This window comes from Mobula hypostoma, chromosome 7 (genome assembly GCF_963921235.1).
Source record: "Mobula hypostoma chromosome 7, sMobHyp1.1, whole genome shotgun sequence".
In the NCBI taxonomy this organism is placed as follows: domain Eukaryota; kingdom Metazoa; phylum Chordata; class Chondrichthyes; order Myliobatiformes; family Myliobatidae; genus Mobula; species Mobula hypostoma.
In genome coordinates this window covers 11,871,802-11,893,798 of record NC_086103.1, presented here as the reverse complement: position 1 = coordinate 11,893,798, position 21,997 = coordinate 11,871,802, and the positions used below count along the sequence as shown (strand labels likewise).

The 21,997-nt window shown below is 44.3% G+C and overlaps 1 protein-coding gene across 2 annotated transcripts in view; it reads left to right on the top strand.

The window, feature by feature from the left end:
• tmco6 (transmembrane and coiled-coil domains 6) overlaps window positions 1-10,161 on the top strand; it is a 57,119-nt gene extending 46,958 nt beyond the window's left edge. For both annotated transcript variants that reach the window (XM_063053021.1, XM_063053020.1), the window contains exon 13: window positions 5,823-10,161. In XM_063053021.1, the coding sequence (XP_062909091.1) occupies window positions 5,823-5,831 (9 nt within the window). In that variant the 3' untranslated portion in view covers window positions 5,832-10,161. The remainder of the gene's footprint in view (window positions 1-5,822) is intronic.
• The last annotated feature ends 11,836 nt before the right edge of the window (window positions 10,162-21,997 follow it).

The following is a 21,997-nucleotide window of genomic DNA, read 5'->3' as shown; positions in this document are numbered from 1 at the left end:
CCATAGAGGGAGTACAAAGAAGGTTCACCAGATTGATTCCTGGGATGGCAGGACTTTCATATGAAGAAAGACTGGATGAATTGGGCTTGTACTCGTTGGAATTTAGAAGATTGAGGGGGGATCTGATTGAAACGTATAAGATCCTAAAGGGATTGGACAGGCTAGATGCAGGAAGATTGTTCCCGATGTTGGGGAAGTCCAGAACGAGGGGTCACAGTTTGAGGATAGAGGGGAAGCCTTTTAGGACCGAGATTAGGAAAAACTTCTTCACACAGAGAGTGTTGAATCTGTGGAATTCTCTGCCACAGGAAACTGTTGAGGCCAGTTCATTGGCTATATTTAAGAGGGAGTTAGATATGGCCCTTGTGGCTACAGGGGTCAGGGGGTATGGAGGGAAGGCTGGGGCGGGGTTCTGAGTTGGATGATCAGCCATGATCATAATAAATGGCGGTGCAGGCTCGAAGGGCCGAATGGCCTACTCCTGCACCTATTTTCTATGTTTCTATGATACACGTTGTATTGAAAGGACAGGCAGGTAGGCAGAGGGGTGGCATTGCTCTGTTGGTAAAAAATGAAATCGAATCATTAGAAAGGGGTGATATAGGGTCGGAAGATGCTTAATGATTATGGATGGAGCGAAGGAACCGCAAGGGTAAAAAGACCTTGATGGGAGTTGTATACAGACCCCCAAACGGTAGTAAGGATGTGGTCTACATATTACAAGGGGAGATGGGAAATGCGTAACAAAAGGGCAATGTTATAATAGTCATGGGACATTTCAATATGCAGGTGGATTGGGTGCATATTCCTAAAATCAGGTTGGTGCTGGATTCCAGGAGGGGGAATTTCTAGAGAAGCCTACAAGATGGTATTTTAGAGCAGCTCATGGTTGAGCCGACTAGAGTATCAGCTGTTCCGGATTGTTGTACAGTGAAGAGAGCTGAAGTCAGGTGTATCAGTATTACAGTGGAGTGAAGGGAATTACAGAGGCACAGGAGAGGAGTTGGCCAGGATTGATTGGAAAAGAACACTGGCGGGGATGATTGCAGAGCTGGAATTTCTGGAAGCAATTTGCAAGACACAGGATACATACATCCCAAAGAGGAAGAAGTATTCTAAAGGAAAGATGACACAGCAATGGGTAACGAGAGAAGTCAGAAACAACGTAAAAGTCAAGGAGAGGGCATATAATAGAGTAAAACTTAGTGGGAAGTTAGACGATTGGGACGCTTTTAAAAACCTACAGAAGGCAACTAAAAAAGTCATTAAGAATGTAAAGATGGAATATGCAAGTAAGCTAGCCAGTACAATTTGAGAGGATGTCAAATGTTTCTTCAGATACAAAAGAAGGCGAGAGTGGATATCAAACCGCTGGAAACAATGCTGGGGGACAATGAAATGCCGGGCAAACTGAATAAGTATCTTGCCTCAGTCTTTTACTGTGCAGTGTGGTGTAAATTTCAGGCATCAGAGGTCATGAAGTGACTAGAGAGAAGGTTCTTGGGAAACTGGAGTATTTGAAGGTAAATATGTCACCTGGACCAGATGGTGTACACACCAGGGTTCTGAAAGAGGTGGCTGAAGAGATCGATGAGACATTAATAATCATCTTTCAAGAATCACTAGATTCTGGAATGCATCTGGAAGACTGGAAAATTGCAAATGTCACTCCACTCTTGAAGAAGGGAGAGTAGCAAAAGAAAGGAAACTATAGGCCAGTTAGTCTGACCTCAGTGGTTGGGAAGATGTTGGAGTGAATTATTAAGGGTGAGGTTTCAGGGTACTTGAAGGCACATGATAAAATAAGCTGTAGTTAGCATGGTTTCCTCAGGGGAAAATCTTGCCTGGCAAATCTGTTGGAATTCTTTGAAGAAATAACAAGCAGGATAGACAATGGAGAATCGGTTGATGTTGTGTGCTTGGATTTTTAGAAGGCCTTTGACAAGGTGACATAAATGAGGCTGCTTAACAACATGTAAGACCCTGGTGTTACAGGAAAGATTCTAGCATGGATAAAGCAGTGGCTTGATTGGTAGGGCAGAATGGGAGTAAAGGGAGCCTTTTCTGGTTGGCTGCCGGTGACTAGTGGTGTTCCATAGGGCCTGTTTTGGGACCGATTCTGTTTACATTATTTGTCAATGATTTGGAAGATGGAATTGATGGCTTTGTTGCAAATTTTGCAGACTATATGAAGATAGGTGGAGGGCCAGGTGGTTTTGAGGAAGTAGAGAGGCCACAGAAGAACATAGACAAATTAGGAGAATAGTCAAAGTAGTGACAGATGGAATACAGTGTTGGGAAGTGTACAGTCGTGCATCTTGGTAGAAATGAAAGGGTTGACTATTTTTTAACTGGAGAGAAAATACAAAAAAACTGAGGTGCAAAGGATCTTGGGAGTACTTATGCAGTATTCCCTGAAGGTTAATTTGCAGGTTCATTCTGTGGTGAGGAAGGCAAATTCAATGTTAGCATTCATTTTAAGAAAACTAGAATATAGAAGCAAGTATGTAATGTTGAAACTTTAGAAAGCACTAATGAGACCTCACTTGGAGTATTGTCAGCAGTTTTTGGTCCCTTAGAAAGGATGTGCTGAAACTGGAGAGGGTTCAAAGGAAGTTCATGAAAATACTGTTGTATGAAGAATATTTGATGGTGTGTATTCACTAGAATTCAGAAGAATGAGGGGTGAGCTAATTGAAACCTGTTGAATGGCGAAAGGCCTTAAAAGAGTGGATGTTTCCAGTGGTGGGAGAGTCTGAGACCAGAGGGACAGCTTCCGAATAAAGGGGCATGATTTTAGAATGAAGATGAGGAACTTCTTTAGCAAGAGAGTGGTGAATCTGTGGAATTCTTTACCACAGGCAGCTTTGGAGGCCAAGTCTTTATGTATACTTAAGGCAGAGCTTGATAGATTCTTGATTGGTTAGGGCATGAAGGGATACGGGGAGAAGGCAGGAGATTGGGGCTGAGAGGAAAATTCGATTGGCCATGATGAAATGGCAAAGCAGACTCGATGGGCCAAATGGCTTAATTCTGCTCCCAAATCTTATGAAACTGGCATACCTGGAGGAAACACACACCGTCACAGGAAGAACATACAAACTCCTTATAGATAGTGATGGGAATTGAACCCAGGTCACTGGCACTGTAAAGCATAATACTAACTGCGACAGAACAGTTAACAAAGATCTGAGAATCTCTGATTTAATGTTAACATTGGCCTGAGATGAGAGGTCCAAATATATGATGTTCTTTGTTTAAAGCATGGGTTGCCAGACTTTTTTATGCTAATACCATTAAGCAAGGGGTCCATGGACCCAGATAGGGAGCACCTGGGGTCTAAAGAAATGTTTCCTAATCTCAATTCTGAAGGTGCTGCTTCTAATGTTTTATGCTCTGTCTATTCATTAAGTCCTTACAGAAGCGGGGCCTTTATTCTAACATTGCAAGTAGTGTTGGATCCTGATGCCTTTGTGAAGTGTTTATTTCGGCAGATTTCAGTTAGTTAAAACTACAATGTATCTACCTGCTGTTAGTGAGAGGAAGCGCCCCTCAGCTTTCTTCTCTCCAAGGAGAGCAGTCGCATCCTCTCCAGGCTCTCCTTATAACTCGAGACCTCCATCCTCGTAAATATTCCCTGCACCGTTCCAGCTTAATAGCTTCCTTCCTGGAGCTTGAGCGACCAGAACTGATGTTGGATTGGGGTGTTCGCACAACCATCACCCCTACTGGGGCAAAGGTTCGTCGGAAGTCAGGAATGAGCCTAGACATCCAATTTTGGAGATTAATTCCGACACTGTAAGAAGTTTACAAACTTACTAAGTTAATTGGCCATTGTAAATTGCTCTGTGATTGGGCTAGGATTAAAAATCAGTGGGTTGCTGGGTGGTGTGGCTTGTTGGCCGGAAGGGCCTATACCACACTGTTCTCTAAATACAAACCCCATTTCCAGAAAAGTTGGGATATTTTCCAAAGTGCAATAAAAACAAAAATCTGTGATATGTTAATTTACGTGAACCTTTATTTAACTGACAAAAGTACAAAGAAAAGATTTTCAGTCGTTTTACTGACCAACTTAATTGTATTTTGTAAACATACACAAATTTAGAATTTGATGGCTGCAGCACACTCAACAAAAGTTGGGACAGAGGCATGTTTACCATTGTGTTACATCACCTTTCCTTTTAATAACACTTTTTAATTGTTTTGGAACTGAGGATACTAATTGTAGTAGATTTGCAATTGGAAATTTTGTCCATTCTTGCTTGATATAAGACTTCAGCTGCTCAACAGTCCGTGGTCTCCGTTGTCTGATTCTCCTCTTCATGATGCGCCATACATTTTCAATAGGAGATAGATCTGGACTGGCAGCAGGCCAGTCAAGCACACGCACTCTGTGTCTACAAAGCCACGCTGTTGTAGCCCGTGCAGAATGTGGTCTGGCATTGTCCTGCTGAAATAAGCATGGACGTCCCAGGAAGAGACGTCGCCTTGATGGCAACACATGTCTCTTTAAAATCCTAATATACGCCTCAGAGTCAATGGTACCTTCACGTACATGCAACTCACCCATGCCGTGGGCACTGATGCACCCCCATACCATCACAGATGCTGGCTTTTGCACCTTTCACTGATAACAGTCTGGATGGTCGTCGTTTTCATCTTTGGCACGGAGAACTCGACGTCCGTTTTTTCCGAAAACTAGCTGAAATGTGGACTCATCTGACCACAGCACACGGTTCCACAGTCTTTCAGTCCATCTGAGATGAGCTCGGGCCCAGAGAACTCGCCGCCGTTTCTGCATAGAATTGATGTATGGCTTCCTCCTTCCGTAATACAGTTTCAAGTTGCATTTCTGGATGCAGCGACGGACTGTGTTGAGTGACTATGGTTTTCCGAAGTACTCCCGAGCCCCGGTGGCTATAATTGTCACAGTATTCTGTGCACTTTTCAATCTTATTTTAACTCTGTCCCAACTTTTGTTGTGTTGCAGCCATCAAATTCTACATTTGTGTATATTTACAAAATACAATTAAGTTGGTCAGTAAAACTATTGAAAATCTTTTCTTTGTACTTTTGTCAGTTAAGTAAAAGTTCACGTGAATTAACATATCACAGATTTTTGCTTTTATTGCATTTTGGAAAATATCCCAACTTTTCTGGAAATGGGGTTTGTAAATAAAATGTATTGTTTATGATTGTTTAAAGAGTAAACAGTATAATGCTATTAGTGCTTCATATGTGATGAGAGGTGGGTGGTGGTAGGGAGTTCCATTAATTTCCTGGCCTGGGAGAAGGATCTGTTTCCCATCTTAACCCTGTACTCTGCCTTCAAGTTCGACCTTGCAAGGTGAATCACTCCACGTGTCACGGGTAAGCTTGTCTAGCTGCTTTAAGGAAAAACTAACTGGAGTTGTTGAGGGCAGAGTGTAATGGAGTTTCTGGCAGCGAAGGAGGGCCTCTGCTTTCGTAGTCAGGCTGACAGATGGGGATGAAAGCCTCATCACTCTGGCTACTGCTACAGGGCCCCTTTCATCCATCTGTCTGGGGCTGCAATTTGATGCTTTTGGACTCCTGGCACCATCCGAATGCATCGATTCCTGGCAGTCTCTGCTTCGCTCTCAGGAGAGCCCAACAATAAAGCGTTCTCCCGATCAGGAGGTTGAGGGGGTTTATTGCAAACTAAAGATTAAAGGCGCTGCCTGTGGTAGCCATGGAAACAGGTTTTCTGATTAGAAACCCAATGACAATTCACTGACTTGAGTCAAACAACATGGCAGGCAAATCCTCTTCAACTAATTACTTCCTTTTCTTCTCTACAGGCAGTTTGACGAGCTGTTGGCTCCGGCCGGAATCCTAATGAAGCTCATTTAAAAGTGAGATTATGGAAATGGGTCTTTATCTTCCTCATTCTCTTGAGGGTGAGAGATGTCCCTCGCCCTCTCGGCCTCACCTCCGTATGAAGAATTTGAACACTTGCCACATCTGGTTTCAATCACTACCTCTCCTCAGGTTTTGGCACTGCAGCTATCTTTGATGGTAGATGAGTGGATGCATCGATTAACCAAGATCTGATTTGACCCCTGTCCGGAGCCTTGGATTTGTGGTCGCACCTCCAGAATGCCACGCAAGTTGTTCGGGTGGTTAAGAATGCCTATGGTGTGCTGGGGATTACCAGGGGATTGAGTTCAAAAGCTGTGAGGTAATGTTGCAACTCTATAAAACCCTGGTTACACCACACTTGGAATATCCTGGTCTGTTTGGTTCTGGTCTGCTCATTCTTGGAAGGAATATGAAAGCTTTAGAGGGAATGCAGAGGAGATTTACTAGGATGCTGCCTGGATTAGAGAGCGTGTCTTATGAGGAAAGATAGAGTGAGGAGAATGAGAGGTGACTTAATAGAGGTGCACAGAATGATAAGAGGCATAGATAGAGTGGACAGCCAGAGATTTTTAAAAACAGGGTAAGAAGAGCTAGTACACAGAGGTATGATTTTAAGGTGATTGGAGGAAAATGTTGGGTGGGGGGGTGTCAGCTTTTTTTTACACAGTGTTGGCTGCATGGAACGCCCTGTCAGGGCGGTGGTCAAGGCAGCTGCTTTGGAAGTATTTAAGAGACTCTTAGATAGGCACATGGATGATGGAAAAATGGAGGGTGCTGTAGGAGGAAAGTGTTAGATTGATCTTGGAGTAGGTTTAAAAAGTCAGCACAATATTGTGGGCCAAAGGGCCTGTACTGTGTTGTAGTGTTCTGTGTTTTTCCACATTCAAAGTACCAGTACTGTGGAAAGGTCTTAGGCACCCTAGATATTTTATATGGTTTCAGATGGTCTGGCCTTCACAGAGCCCTGATCATCATCAAAGCTGTCTATGGTTACTTGGAAAATTGGAAGCAAGTGAGACAGCCAAAGTCTGCAGAAGAACTGTGGAAAGTTCTCCAAGATGCTTGGAACAACCTACTAGCCGATTTTCTTATAAAACTGCACAGCAGCGTACCTAAGGGAACTGATGCAGCTTTAAAGGCAAAGGGTAGTCACACCAAATATTGATTTGATTTAGTGTTTTTTTTTACTGTTTACTGCTCTTCATAGTAATTTTTTGGCATTTAAAAACTTTTCATCATTATTTTTAAAAGCATCTTCACTTTACAGATCTTTTTTACATGACCTTTGCTCAGTACTGTACATATATGTTACCATACAATTTTGTTTTCTGTTATCTGATTGAGAGCAGAGGTGGGGAGTCAATCTTGGTGCCTTTCCAATTGTGTAGTTTATTTATTTAGCAATAGAATGTAAAATAGGCTTTTCAGGCCCTTCAAGTTTTGCCTCCCCAGCAGCCCCCGACAACCCCAAATTAGCCCTAACCTAATCACAGGGGAATTTACAATGGCCATTGAACATACCTGTGGAAGCAAACCAGAGCATCCAGAGAGAACCCACACATTCCACGGGCAGGACGTGTGGAGACTTCTGACAGATGACACTGGAATTGACCTCTGAACTCTGGCTCCTTGAGCTGTAATTGGGTCACACAGACTGCTACGCTACCATGGTTCACTTGGGTGTCATGTGTTTTCAAGAGGAGGTTGTCCAGCCGTGAGCAAAATCTCCCCATAGAACATCACCTCGTTTACTCAAACGTGCAGTACTGTAAACACAAGTTGTTGGAAATTCAGAGCAACACACACACACACACACACACACACAATGCAGGAGGAGCTCAGTGGGTCGGGCAGCATCTATGGAGAGGAACAAACAATCAATGTTTTGGGCCAAGACCCTTCATCTGGACTGGAAAGGAAGGGTGAAGAAGCCAGACTAAGAATGGGTGGGGTATGGGATGAATTATGAAGCTGGGAGGTGACTGGTGGGAAAGATAGTGGACTGAAGAAGGAATCTGATGGCGGGGGGAGAACCAGAGGGAAGTGAGGGGTAGATGAGAAGACATGGGGAATGGAAAAAGAAAGTGGTAGGGGGAATAATTACTGTAAGTTGGAGAAATTGATATTCATGCCATCACGTTGGAGGCTGCACCTTGTATTCCATCTGGGAATCACACACAAAATCCCAGAGAATCTCAGCAGGTCAGGCAGCATCTATGGAGAGAAATAAAGAGCCAACATTTCAGGCTGAGTCCTGATGAAGGCTTGAAATGTGAACTGTTCATTCCTGTCCATAGATGCTGTCTGACCTACTGAGTTCCTGCAGCATTGTGTGTGTGTTGCTCTGAATAATGTGTATATCTCTCATAATGCACAGGGACCAGATCTACACCTGGTTTCACTGCAACTACTCTGCAGGTTGTGTCTCACCTGTTTCACTGGCAGCTGGTAAAGCCCCCAGACCTACTGACATTCTGAGCACAGAATCAAACCAATCCAATCCAAATTAGTTTGTTTAATTTAGTGATAAACCAGAATAGATTAAACACGTGTTTTCAATGTTCTTTCAGTAGTGTGAGGTGCACCAAAATACAGATCGCCCAACTCATCGCTGAGTGCCGTGGTTCATGTAACACTTTATAGTGCCAACGACCTGGGTTTAATTCCTATCGTCGTAGTTCTGCCCGTGCTGTGGGTTTCCGCTAGGTGCTCTGGTTTCCTCCCAATTTCTGAAGACCTATGGGTTGGTACTGGAGGTTATTTGGTCACAAGGGTATAATAGGTTCATGGGTTCTTGGGAAGGAAGGATCTGTTACTGTGTTGTATCTCTAAATGAATAATTAAACTCAATTGCTCCCAGCCGTGTAACAGTTCAAGAGGAATGCTTGTCATGTTCTGAGGTTAAAAAGACAAGAGTGTTATCCAGTAGAGACCAGGTATCCCTTGGTACAAGATGGCTCTTAACACAGCGTGTTTACAGTGTTCAGCAGAGCAACAACAGCAAGACAAGCCCCCTTACACACACCCACACCCACACCCACCCACCCCCAAGATAGGTCATTTCTGGGCCTGCAGTGGCCTCACAGACTTGCAGACGTCAGGCCTCTGAATTCCAGACTTGCAGACGTCAGGCCTCTGAATTCCAGACACACTGACCCAGGGGATTCCACTGTCCGGTCTCGACTAATGAACTCACTGACATCTGTCTTCAGCCTGCACAGTATCTTTATGAATGTCATCAAAATTACATAAGACTGGTGGGAAAGAATATTCACAAAGTGAGGAGAGAGGAGACCACTTCTGCCATTGGTGGAATGGATCTTGGCCCAAAAAGTCAACTGTTTATTCCTCTCCATAGATGCTGCCTGACCTGCTGAGTTCCTCCAGCATTTTGTGTGTGTTGCTGTGGATTTCCAGCATCTGTAGAATCTCTTGTTTATGAATGTATGTGCATCTGACTTTTGGAGTTAATAAATGGTTAAGTTATTCTCACATGTTCTGAGATACAATGGAAAAATGTTCAATACTGTCTGTACAGATCAATTCACAACATTGTTAAGGTTTGACAAGGTAAAACAATAACAATGCAGAATAAAGTGTTACAGTTACAGAGAAAGTGCAGTGCAGGCAGACAATAAGGTGTAAGACCATGATGAGGTATATTGTGAGGTCAACAGTACGTCTTACTGTACCAGTGGGCCACTCCATAGTCTTTTACCAGTGGGGTAGAAGCTGTCCTTGAGCCTGGTGGCACATGCTTTCAGGTTTTTGTACCTTCTGCCTGATGGGAGAGGGAGATCAAGGTCTGGAGTTACTGGGGTCCTTGGCTATGCTGGCTGCTTTACTGAGGCTTCAAAAAGGCAGCATCCATCAGTAAGGACCCCCATCACCTAGGCCATGCCCTCTTCTCTTTGCTATCAAGGAAGAGGTGCAGGAGCTTGAAGTCACACACTCAACGATTCAGGGACAATTTCTTCCTCTCTGCCACTAGATTTCTGAGCTATTTTCGCTTATTTAAATTTTTAATAAATATTTCTTATTGAAATTTATAGTATGTTTATGTCATGCACTGTACTGTCACAAAACCACAAATTTCATAACATATATAGAGTGCCTGTAAAAAAAAAAGTATTCACACCCCCACCCTCTTGGAAGTTTTCACTAGGAAGAGGTACAGTCGATGTTTCAGGCCGAGACGCTTCGTCAGGTCCTGGCGAAGGGTCTCGGCCTGAACGTCGACTGTACCTCTTCCTAGAGATGCTGCCTGGCCTGCTGCGTTCACCAGCAACTTTGATGTGTGTTGCTTGAATTTCCAGCATCTGCAGAATTCATGTTGTGTGGAAGCTTTCACGTTTTATTGTTCTACAACATTGAATCTCAGTGGATTTAATTTGGCTTTTTTTTTACACTGATCAACAGAAAAAGGCTTGTTATAGTGAAAACAGATCTCTACAAAGTGATCTAAATTAATTACAAATATAAAACACACAATAATTGATTGCATTAGTATTTACCCCCTTCAAATCAGTATTTAGTAGAAGCACCCTTGGCAGCAATTACAGCCTTGAGTCTCTGTGGATAGGTCTCTATCAGCTTTGCACATCTGGACTCTGCAATTATTCCCCATTCTTCTTTACAAAACTGCTCAAGGTCTGTCAGATTGCATGGGGATCATGAGTGAACAGCCGTTTTCAAGTCCAGCCAGAAATTCTCAATTGGATTGAGGTCTGGACTCTGACTTGGCCACTCCAGGACATTAACTTTGTTGTTTTTAAGCCATTCCTGTGTAGCTTTGGCTTTATGCTTGGGGTCATTGTCTTGCTGGAAAGCAGATCTTCTCCCAAGTCGCAGTTTTTCCATTTCTTGATTAATTTAACTGTACTCCAAGGGATATTCAGTGACTTGGAAATTATTCATCTTCTTACTTGTGCTTTTCAATAACCTTTTTGCAGAGTTCCTTGGTGTAGTTTTTACCAGGATACTGACTCACCTGCAGTTGGACCTTCCAGATACAGGTGTATTTTTACTACAATCAATTGAAACACCTTGAATGCACACGGTGATCTCCATTTAAATAATTATGTGATTTCTAAAACCAGTTGACTGCACCAGTGATGATTTGATGTGTCATATTAAAGTGGGTGAATACTTGTGCAATTAATTATTTTGTGTTTTCTATTTGTAATTAATTTAGATCACTTTGTAGAGATCTGTTTTCACTTTGACACAAAAGTCTTTTTCTGTTGACCTGTGTCAAAAAAAATCAAATTAAATCCACTGTAATTCAACGTTGTAAAACAATAAAACATGAAAACTTCCATGGTAGGTGAATACTTTTTAATAGGCAGTGTATCAGTGATATTAATTCTGATTCTGAACAACCCTTCGTGTGGTTCAATATCAAGTGTCTAAATGTTTCCATGAAGTGCCGTGTGATGCTTCATTCTTGAGTTTTGTGTTAATCCAAGTTGTTAACGTGCAGTCTCAGAAACACCATCCGGGCAGGGAGTGATATAAACTTCCTCGTAAATAGTTCACACATACATCTGTGTAGATCACATCACAAATTGATTGAACTGATTTCTCCCCTGAAAACAGGCTGTGGAACTCCTTATGACATGGGATACTTGAAGTGTGTAGCAAAGAGTAAACTGGTATTTGGGGCAGCATGGTAGTGTAGTGCTTAGCACAACGCTTCACAGTACCAGCAAACTGGTTTCAATTCCCACCGCTGTCTGCAAGAAGTTTGTATGTTCTTCGTGTAATTGTGTGTATTTCCTCCCACGGGCCAGAAACCTACTGGTTGGTAGGTTAATTGGTCATTATAAATTGTCTTGTGTTTAGGATTAAATCAGAGGGTTGCTGGGCGGCACTATCTCAGTCTATCTCACCTACCTCTGTCTCTATCTCTACCTCTGTCTGTCTATCTATAGATCTATCACTCTAATCTCACCAGGGTACAGTAAAAAGCCTGTTCTACATTCCATTCATACACAAGTTTTCAGCCCATATGCCATAACAGTGCCATATAAACCACTTTACTTTGAAGATTATGACATTAAACAAAATCTGATTTTTTTATAACCAGACAAATCTGCACTGTTATTTGTTTTGTGCTCGGCTAGTATTAAATCTATACATTAGAAAAATCTTTGCAGTTTCCCTCTGTACAGCTCCAGATCACCTTGGGGCACTGAACAGCATTAAAGAATCTATATAAATGCAAATTTGTAATTTTTCTAATTTGGTTAGCTGGAGAAGTACCAATGTGGGAAATGGTGAAAAAAAAAAGAGGATTCGAGTGCTGCTCGAGTTGAGAAGGAAATGTTACTCTGCGGCACAGAGCAAACGATTGCTCAGATTTTAACACCAGTTCACAAAAACGAAGCTACAACCATCTGCTGCGGGAACTCGGCTGTAGGGGAGGGCAGGAAATGTCGGCGTCTCGGGTCAAAACCCTGCATCAATTCCTTTCCGCACAGACGCTGCTCAATGCGCTGGATTCCTCCATGGGATTGTTCATTGGTTCAGATTCCAGAATATGCAGCCCCTCTGTAACGTCCCACCAAGGTGTCAACACCTCTAGCCATTAACCCACCCTCCCACCACGACGTGCACATCGCCTGGTGTCACTTTATGTACATACAATCAGTATATGTATATAGCAGGTGCTTGTTTTATAAAATTGCTTTTATATTTATTATGCTTTTGTGTGTTTTATTTAGTTCCTTATGCTCATTTTGTTTTTTTTTGCCGGATTCGTTGCCAAAATGTAGCCATTGTAAACTGCTGTAGGAACCCAGCAGGTCAAGTTGCATCTATCGAAATGAAGAATCGGTTAACATTTCAGGCTGAGTCCCCTTACCAGTTCCCTCAATCTGCCCCTCACTTCTCCTCACCTCCTCCCAGTACCCTCCTCCTTCCCTTTCTCCCATAGTCCACTCTCCTCTCCCATCAGATTCCTTCTTCTCCAGCCCTTTTCCACCCATCACCCTCCCAGCTTCTTACTTCATTCCCCCTTCCCCAACCACCTTCTGGCTTTTACTCCCTCCCCGCCCCCCAACCTTTTTCTGGATTCTTCCCCTTTTCATTCTAGTCCTGATAAAGGGTCTCAGCCCCAAATGTCGACTGTTCATTCATTTCCGTGGATGCTGCCTGACCTGCTGGGCTCCTCCAGCATGTGTGTGGTGTTCTGGATTTCTGGCGTCTGCAGAGTCTCTTGTGTTAAGTTATACTCTGCCAGGGATGGGTTACCAGTGGGTAGTGGTGGAAACGAGCAGATCGGCGGAGTTTAAGAGGCGTTTAGTTAGGTATATGATAATCGAGGGAATGGAGAGATATGGATCATACATGGGAGGACATTCTGGAGTTTGGAGTTCCATCTGGGAGGAGATTGTATGCCCTACCCGTGACTGTGTGAGTTTCTTCGGCTGCTCCGGTTTTCCTGACGGTCCGAAGACAAAAGCTAGGGTTAAATCGGTGGCTTGCTGCCGCCGACGTTTCCTCCCACAATCCAAAGATGTACCAGTTAGTTCAGAATCAGGTTTATTTTGGTGGCAAAAATAGGAAAACAGATTATTATCTGAATGGTGGCCGATTAGGAAAAGGGGAAGTGCAACGAGACCTGGGTGTCATTATACACCAGTCATTGAAAGTGGGCATGCAGGTACAGCAGGCGGTGAAAAAGGCGAATGGTATGCTAGCATTTATAGCGAGAGGATTCGAGTACAGGAGCAGGGAGGTACTACTGCAGTTGTACAAGGCCTTGGTGAGACCACACCTGGAGTATTGTGTGCAGTTTTGATCCCCTAATCTGAAGAAAGACATCCTTGCCATAGAGGGAGTACAAAGAAGGTTCACCAGGTTGATTCCTGGGATGGCAGGACTTTCATATGATGAAAGACTGGATGAACTGGGCTTGTACTCGTTGGAATTTAGAAGATTGAGGGGGGATCTGATTGAAACATATAAGATCCTAAAGGGATTGGACAGGCTAGATGCAGGAAGATTGTTCCTGATGTTGGGGAAGTCCAGAACGAGGGGCCACAGTTTGAAGATAGAGGGGAAGCCTTTTAGGACTGAGATTAGGAAAAACTTCTTCACACAGAGAGTGGTGAATCTGTGGAATTCTCTGCCACAGGAAACAGTTGAGGCCAGTTCATTGGCTATACTTAAGAGGGAGTTAGATATGGCCCTTGTGGCTACGGGGGTCAGGGGGTATGGAGGGAAGGCTGGGGCAGGGTTCTGAGTTGGAGGATCAGCCATGATCATAATAAATGGCGGTGCAGGCTCGAAGGGCCAAATGGCCTACTCCTGCACCTATTTTCTATGTTTCTATTATCACCAGCATGTGCCATGAAATTTGTTAACTTAGCAGCAGCAATTCAATGCAATACATAATCTAGAAGAAATAATAATAAATGAACTAAATCTTATTCCATATACTTTATACAGTATACATATATTAAAAATCATGCCAAAAAAAACAAATACTATCTACTTAAAAGAGTGAGGTAGTGTCCAAGGGTTCAATGTCCTTTTAGGAATCGGATGCAGAGGGGAAGAAGCTGTTCCTGAATCGCTGAGGGTGTGCCTTCGGGCTTCTGTACCTCCTCCCTGATGGTAACAGTGAATGCCAGGTTTTTGCTGTGACACCACTCTACTAGTTGGCATATCTCACTCCTGTACGCCCTCTCGTCACCACCTGAGATTGGTTGTATCGTCAGCAAATTTATAGATGGTATTTAAGCTATGCCTAGCCACACAGTCATGTGTATATAGAGAGTAGAGCAGTGGGCTAAGCATCCACTCCTGAGGTGCGGCAGTGTTGATTGTCAACGAGGAGGATATGTTATCACCAATCTGCACAGACTGTGGTCTTCCGGTTAGGAACTCGAGGATCCAATTGCAGAGGGAGGTACAGAGGCCCAGGTTCTGCAACTTCTCAATCAGGATTGTGGGAATGATGGTATTAAATGCTGAGCTATAGTCGAACAGCATCCTGACATCGGTGTTTGTGTTGTCCAGGTGGTCCAAAGCCATGTGGAGAGCAATTGAGATTGCATCTGCCATTGACCTGTTGTGGTCAGTTGGTCATTGTAAATTGTTCTGTGATTAAGCTAGGGTTAAATCCGTGGTGCCGCTTGCTGGACCGGAAGGGCCTGTTTCACGCTGTGTCTCTAAATAAATAAATAAATGGCCAGGCATAGACAGTCAAAAACCTTCCCCCCCCCCCCCACTAGTGTCAAAAGCAAGACGGCGAAGGCTTAAAGTGAGAGCAAGGGCTTTTAGAGGCGATCTCCAGACACGCCTTTAAACATAAGATTAGAGGGGAAAACAGGATGTTTTCTTCTCCTTTACACTCGTGTACTGGAAATGACATTAAACAATCTTGAAGCTTGAGAAGTTTAAAGCAGTGGTTTACCGGGGTTAGTAGCGAAAGCAAACAGTTTGCTGAGGTTTAAGAGGCATTTAGGCAGACACACAAATATCAAAAAGGATCTACTGATATCCCGGCATATGTGGTGAATAAACTCTTCTCAGGCTTCAAGCTGGGTTCAGTTATCAATTATAACAGACACTTTGATGACAAACTCCGCCACTTTCATCAGGGATGATGCCTGGGCATCTGTCTGTCTGTATCTTGTTTTACGGCGGTTGGCATCCAGCTTAATGGTGCATTACCGTCACACTCTGCGCCGGAATGTGCACTAGACATATATTCTAAATCCCTTCACCCAATCGTACACGCGCGCGCACGCACACACACACACACACACACACACAAACCTACACTTTACCCTCCCATCTTTGACCATCCTAGTACCCTATTCCTGTTTATCTGTCATATCCTATAAAAGACCCCTGTACCCCTCAAAAACGCTAAAAATACCCAGACAACAAACAACAGGAATTCTGCAGATGCTGGAAATTCAAGCAACACATCAAAGTTGCTGGTGAACGCAGCAGGCCAGGCAGCATCTCTAGGAAGAGGTGCAGTCGACGTTTCAGGCCGAGACCCTTCGTCAGGACTAACTGAAGGAAGAGTGAGTAAGAGATTTGAAAGTACCCGGACTTGTGCTCTCTCACCCATGCCCAGCAACCCTTTTAATGTGAATTCCTGCACCCCCAACTCCCTTAATTTAATTCTCATCATCTCTCTCTGTATCCCATACTTCCTGCAACACAAAACTACATGTTCTACTGACTCCTCTTCCTGATATTCCTCGCCTAGTCCGGTGGTATTTATACCCCTATATTCTGTCTCTCCTGATTGGTTAGTCCTCATCCAATCAGTTTCCACTCTGCCACCTTGTTTACAATCGAATTCCAGTTCTGACTTGAAGCGAGACACTTGCCTTTGTTAAAATTCATCTCCTCTAGTTTTATTTCAATAGCTTCATTCACCACGCGGTTACAAAATCTATTAGCGCGGCACAATAGTTTTTGCCGTCGAATTCAATCCTGTAGCTATTGCGAATGCAGTGTTCAGCTATTGCTGATTTCTCTGGGTAACCCAGATCAATACACCTCCTGTCTTCCTTGATGAGGGTTTCCACCGTGCGTCCCGTCTGGTCGATATATGCTGCTCCACATTCAGTGCCAGCCGACCAGAGTCCCGGGTCATCTTTAACCCGGTTAAGCTGTGACTTGAGCTTCCTTGCGGTCTTGTGATGCTACCAAGCCAGTATTTCTTCCGGATCCTGGCGATCCTTCCAGAAACCGCGGAAGTATAGGGAGGACAGGCGGTAGCCTCGTTGTTAGGTCCTGACTTTTCTGTCGGCCCTTTTAAGGGCCCGATTGATTTTCTTCACCTTATAGCAATTTTGTAGGAAGGTCGTGTGTTGCATGATCAGCCATGATCATACTGAATGGCGGTGCAGGCTCGAAGGGCCGAGTGGCCTACTCCTGCACCTATTTTCTATTTTTCTATGTTTCTAATCGTCAGGGAGACTGTCTGGTTCCGAAACAGTTTCCTCACGGTTAACCAAAATAGAAAGAACTGCTCTACCTTGGAAGGTGTGATGGTGGCTGTTATTGTTGAAGTACAAGTCCGTGCGAGTGGGCATCCGACAGACGTCATGCCTGAGGCTACCATCCGGTTTCGGTCATATTAGAATGTCCAGGAACTGGAAGCAACCATGCTCCTCCATTGCCATTGTAAATTGAATGTTTGGGTGCATACTGTTCAGACGGTCGTGGAACTGTTGGAGTGTCTGCAGTCCATGAGGCCACACTACGAAGGTGTCATCGATGTATCTGAAGAAGCACTTGGGGCGTAGGGGTGATGAACTCAGAGCCGTCTCCTCAAAATCCTCCATGTAGACATGAGCAATAGCTGGCGACAAGGGCGATCCATGGTCACTCGTTTGTTTGTTCATAGTAGGGCCCCTTATAGAGGAAGTATGTTGATGTAAGGCTGTGATCAAAAAGATCAATGGTACCCTTATCCACAGGAGTACCAAGCTGTCCTTAATGAGAAATCAGTGAACAGGGACATCACTGATTTGACCCTCTGCAGATTGTAGATCATGGTTCAAGCAGGGCTTCGAGTTGAGGAAGTCACTGAATGATTTTGTGGGGATACACTTGCCTATGACTGTTTTTATGAAGTCTGTAACAACTGCGGGGTATTCGTTCAGATCCTCTGATGAATCCTTGAACAAGGCCCACTCCATCAACTTGAAGCAATTCTGTAGCTGCTGCTTCACCTCCTGAAACCGCCTTTTTGTTGTCCTTACCTCTGGAGCCTTGCTCCATAGCCTCCGCCTGTATACAGGTAGAAGAATAGCCAAGTGTACAGATTTCTCGAAACGTGTCTGGGCTCAGAACGGTAACCATTCCTTATGGTAGTGTAGCAGTGTGTCGGGAACCCCGGTGCTGCAGGTTATATGCTGATGGTAATTGGGTAGAGATTTCATCAAACAAGCCTGATTGAAGTCCCTGACTATGACTTGAAATGCATTAGGGTGGACCGTTTCTTAGGCTATAAGATATTGGAGCAGAATTAGGCCATTTGGCCCATTGAGTTGGCTCCGCCATTTCATCATGGCTGATCCAATTTTTCTCTCAACCCCAATCGCCTGCCTCTTCCTGTAACCCTTCAACCCCTCACTAATCAAGAATTTATAAACCTCTGCCTTAAATCTATCCATGACTTGGCCATCTCTCGCTAATGAAATTCCTCCTCACTGCTGTTCTAAATTGACGCCCCCCCCCCCCAATTCCGAGGCTGTGCCCTCTGGTCTCAGACTCAGCCACTGTAGGAAACATTCTCTCCACATCTACTCTGTCAAGGTGTTTGACAGATTTCAATGACATTCCCCCTTCCCACCACCCCCCCCATTCTTCTGAACCCCAGTGAGTACTGGCTCAGATGCTCCTCATATATGATACACCTTTCAACCCAGGAATCATTTTCATGAACTTCCTTTGGACTCTCTCCAATGTCAGCACTTCCTTTCTTAGATAAGGGGCCCAGAACTGCTCACAATACTGCACGTGAGGCTTATAAAGCCTCAACATTACATCCTTCCTTTAATATTCTAGTCCTCTCGAAATGAATGCTAACATCACATTTGTCTCAACCTGCGAAATGCCTAGACTGCATTTCCTGTTCGGTGATGGCAGCAGACACTAGCTTGAGTGCCTGATCACTGTCAGTTTTTGGCACGATGGAGGCTGCATGTAGGGGTGTGGGTGATGCACAGGAAGCTCCACCATTCCATCATGGCTGATGCAATTTTCCCCTCAGCCCCAATCTTCTGCCTTCTCCCCGTAACCCTTCAACCCCATTTAGTATAATTTGGTATCAACATTGGCAAAACCTTGTGCGATGAATGACCTCTCCTCGGTGTTTCAATAGACAATAGACAATAGGTGCAGGAGTAGGCCATTCGGCCCTTTGAGCCAGCACCGCCATTCACTGTGATCATGGCTGATCATCCACAATCAGTATCCAGTTCCTGCCTTATCCCCATAACCTTTGATTCCGCTATCTTTAAGAGTTCTATCCATCTCTTTCTTAAAAGCATCCAGAGACTTGGCCCCCACAGCCTTCTGGGGCAGAGCATTCCATATATCCACCACTCTCTGGGTGAACAACAGGAATTCTGCAGATGCTGGAAATTCAAGCAACACACATCAAAGTTGCTGGTGAACGCAGCAGGCCAGGCAGCATCTGTAGGAAGAGGTGCAGTCGACTTGTCCTGACGAAGGGTCTCGGCCTGAAACGTCGACTGCACCTCTTCCTACAGGTGCTGCTTGGCCTGCTGCGTTCACCAGCAACTTTGATGTGTGTTACTCTCTGGGTGAAAAAGTTTTTCCTCAACTCTGTTCTAAATGGCCTACCCCTAATTCTTAAACTGTGGCCTCTGGTTCTGGACTCACCCATCAGTGGGAACATGCTTCCTGCCTCCAGTGTGTCCAATCCCTTAATAATCTTATATGTTTCAATAAGATCCCGTCTCAGCCTTCTAAATTCCAGAGTATACAAGCCTAGTGGCTCCAATCTTTCGACATATGACAGTCCCGCCATCCCGGGAATTAACCTTGTGAACCTACACAGCACTCCCTCAATAGACTGCAAGTACTCCAGGTGTGGTCTTACCAGGGCCCTGTACAGCTGTAGAAGGACCCCTTTGCTCTTATACTCAATTCCCCTTGTTATGAAGGCCAGCATGCCATTAGCTTTCTTCACTGCCTGCTGTACTTGCATGCTTGCTTTCATATTTCATATTCAACCTTCAACTGCCCTGTGACATTTAGTCAATATCACAGTTTTGTTTTATTGCTACAGTATCATAGAAAAGCCTACAGTACAATACAGGCCCTTCGGCCCACAATGCTATGCTAAACATGTACTTACTTTAGAAATTACCTAGGGTTACCCATAGCCCTCTATTTTTCTATCCAGAAGTCTCTTAAAAGACCTTATCATATCCACCTCCACCACTGTTGCTGGTAGCCCATTCCATGCACTCCCCACTCTCTGCATAAAAAAACTTACCCCTGACATCTCCTCTGCACCTACTTCCAAGCACCTTAAAACTGTGTCCTCTTGTGCTAGCCATTTCAGCCCTGGGAAAAAGCCTCTGACTATCCACATGATCAATGCCTCTCATCATCTTATACACCTCTACCGCTCCAAGGTGAAAAGGCTGAGTTCATTCAACCTATTCTCATAAGCCATGCTCCCCAATCCAGGCAACATCCTTGTAAATCTCTTCTGCACCCTTTCTATGGTTTCCACATCCTTCCTGTAGTGAGGTGACCAGAACTGAGCACAGTACTCCAAGTAGGGTCCGACCATAGCTGTAACATTACCTCTCGGCTCTTAAACTCAATTCCATGGTTGGTGAAGGCCAATGCATCGTAGGCCTTCTTAACCACAGAGTCAACCTACGCATCCACAACACCTCCAACCATTGTGTCATCAGCAAATTTACTATCCCATCCCTTCACTTCCTCATCCAAGTCATTTATAAAAATCATGAAGAGGAGAGGTCCCAGAACAGATCCCTGAGGCACACCACTGGTCACCGACCTCCATGCAGAATATGACCCGTCTACAACCACTCTTTGGCTTCTGTGACCAAGCCAATTCTGGATCCACAAAGCAAGGTCCCCTTGAATCCCATTCCTTCTTATTTTCTCAATACGCCTTGCATGGGGTACCTTATCAAATGCCTTGCTGAAATCCATATACCCTGCCTCTACTGCTCTATCTTCATCAATGTGTTTGGTCACATCCTCAGAAAAAATTCAATCAGGCTCATAAGGCATGACCTGCCTTTGACAAAGCCATGTTGACTATTCCCAATTATGTTATGCCTCTCCAAATGTTCATAAATCCTGCCTCTCAGGATCTTTTCCATCAATTTATCAACCACTGAAATAAGACTCACTGGTCTAGAATTTCCTGAGCTATCTCTACTCCCTTTCTTGAATAAGGGAACAACATCTGCAACCCTCCAATCCTCTTGAACCTCTCCCATCCCCATTGATGATGCAAAGATCATTGCCAGAGGCTCAGCAATCTCCTCCCTTGCCTCCCACAGTAGCCTGGGATACTTTTCATCTGGTCCCGGAGACTTATCCAACTTGGTGCTTTCCAAAAGCTTCAACGCATCCTCTTTCTTAATGTCTATATGCTCAAGCTTTTCAATCCACTGTAAGTCATCCCTACAATCGCCAAGATCCTTTTCTGTAGTGAATATTGAAGCAAAGTATTCCTTAAGTATCTCTGCTATCTCCTCCGGTTCCATACACACTTTTCACTGTCACACTTGATTGATCCTATTCTCTCATGTCTTATCCTCTTGCTCTTCACATACTTGCCGAATGCCTTGGGGTTTTCCTTAATCTTGTTCACCAAGGCCTTCTCATGGCCCCTTCTGGTTCTCCTAATTTCATTCTTAGGCTCCTTCCTGCTAGCCTTATAATTTTCTAGATCTCTATCATTACCTACCTTGTGTTTGCGCGTGGCCAAGTAGTTAAGGTGTTGGTCTAGTGATCTGAAGGTCGCTAGTTCGAGCCTCAGCTGAGGCAACGTGTTGTGTTCTTGAGCAAGGCACTTAACCACACATTGCTCTGCGATGACACTGGTGCCAAGCTGTATGGCTCCTAATGCCCTTCCCTTGGACAACATCGGTGTCGTGGAGAGGGGAGACTTGCAGCATGGGCAACTGCTGGTCTTCCCTACAACCTTGCCCAGGCCTGCGCCCTGGAAACCTTCCAAGGCGCAAATCCATGGTCTCACGAGACTAACGGATGCCTATTATCATTACTTAGATTTTTTGAGTACTGTGGAAAATCTTAGGCAAATAGTTTACATAGCTTGGGTGCCTCAGACTTTTGCACAGTACTGTATTTGTCAAAGTGGAGCAGAGAGCGAGTTTGTAAATCTGGCAGGAGCAACGGGTGTTGGGAGTGGTGAGGGTGAAGTGCCATGGAAGGGTTGTGGGACAGGTGCCAGAGTAGTGTCAAGGATGTGGGTGCAGACACACCCAACTATGAAACTCCAGGTAAAGTCATTTGATTCGAAACAATTGGTTTATTGATCTTTACAGAATGAGGGTGCTGGAGTGGAGATATGTCTCTACCAAAGGAGGTG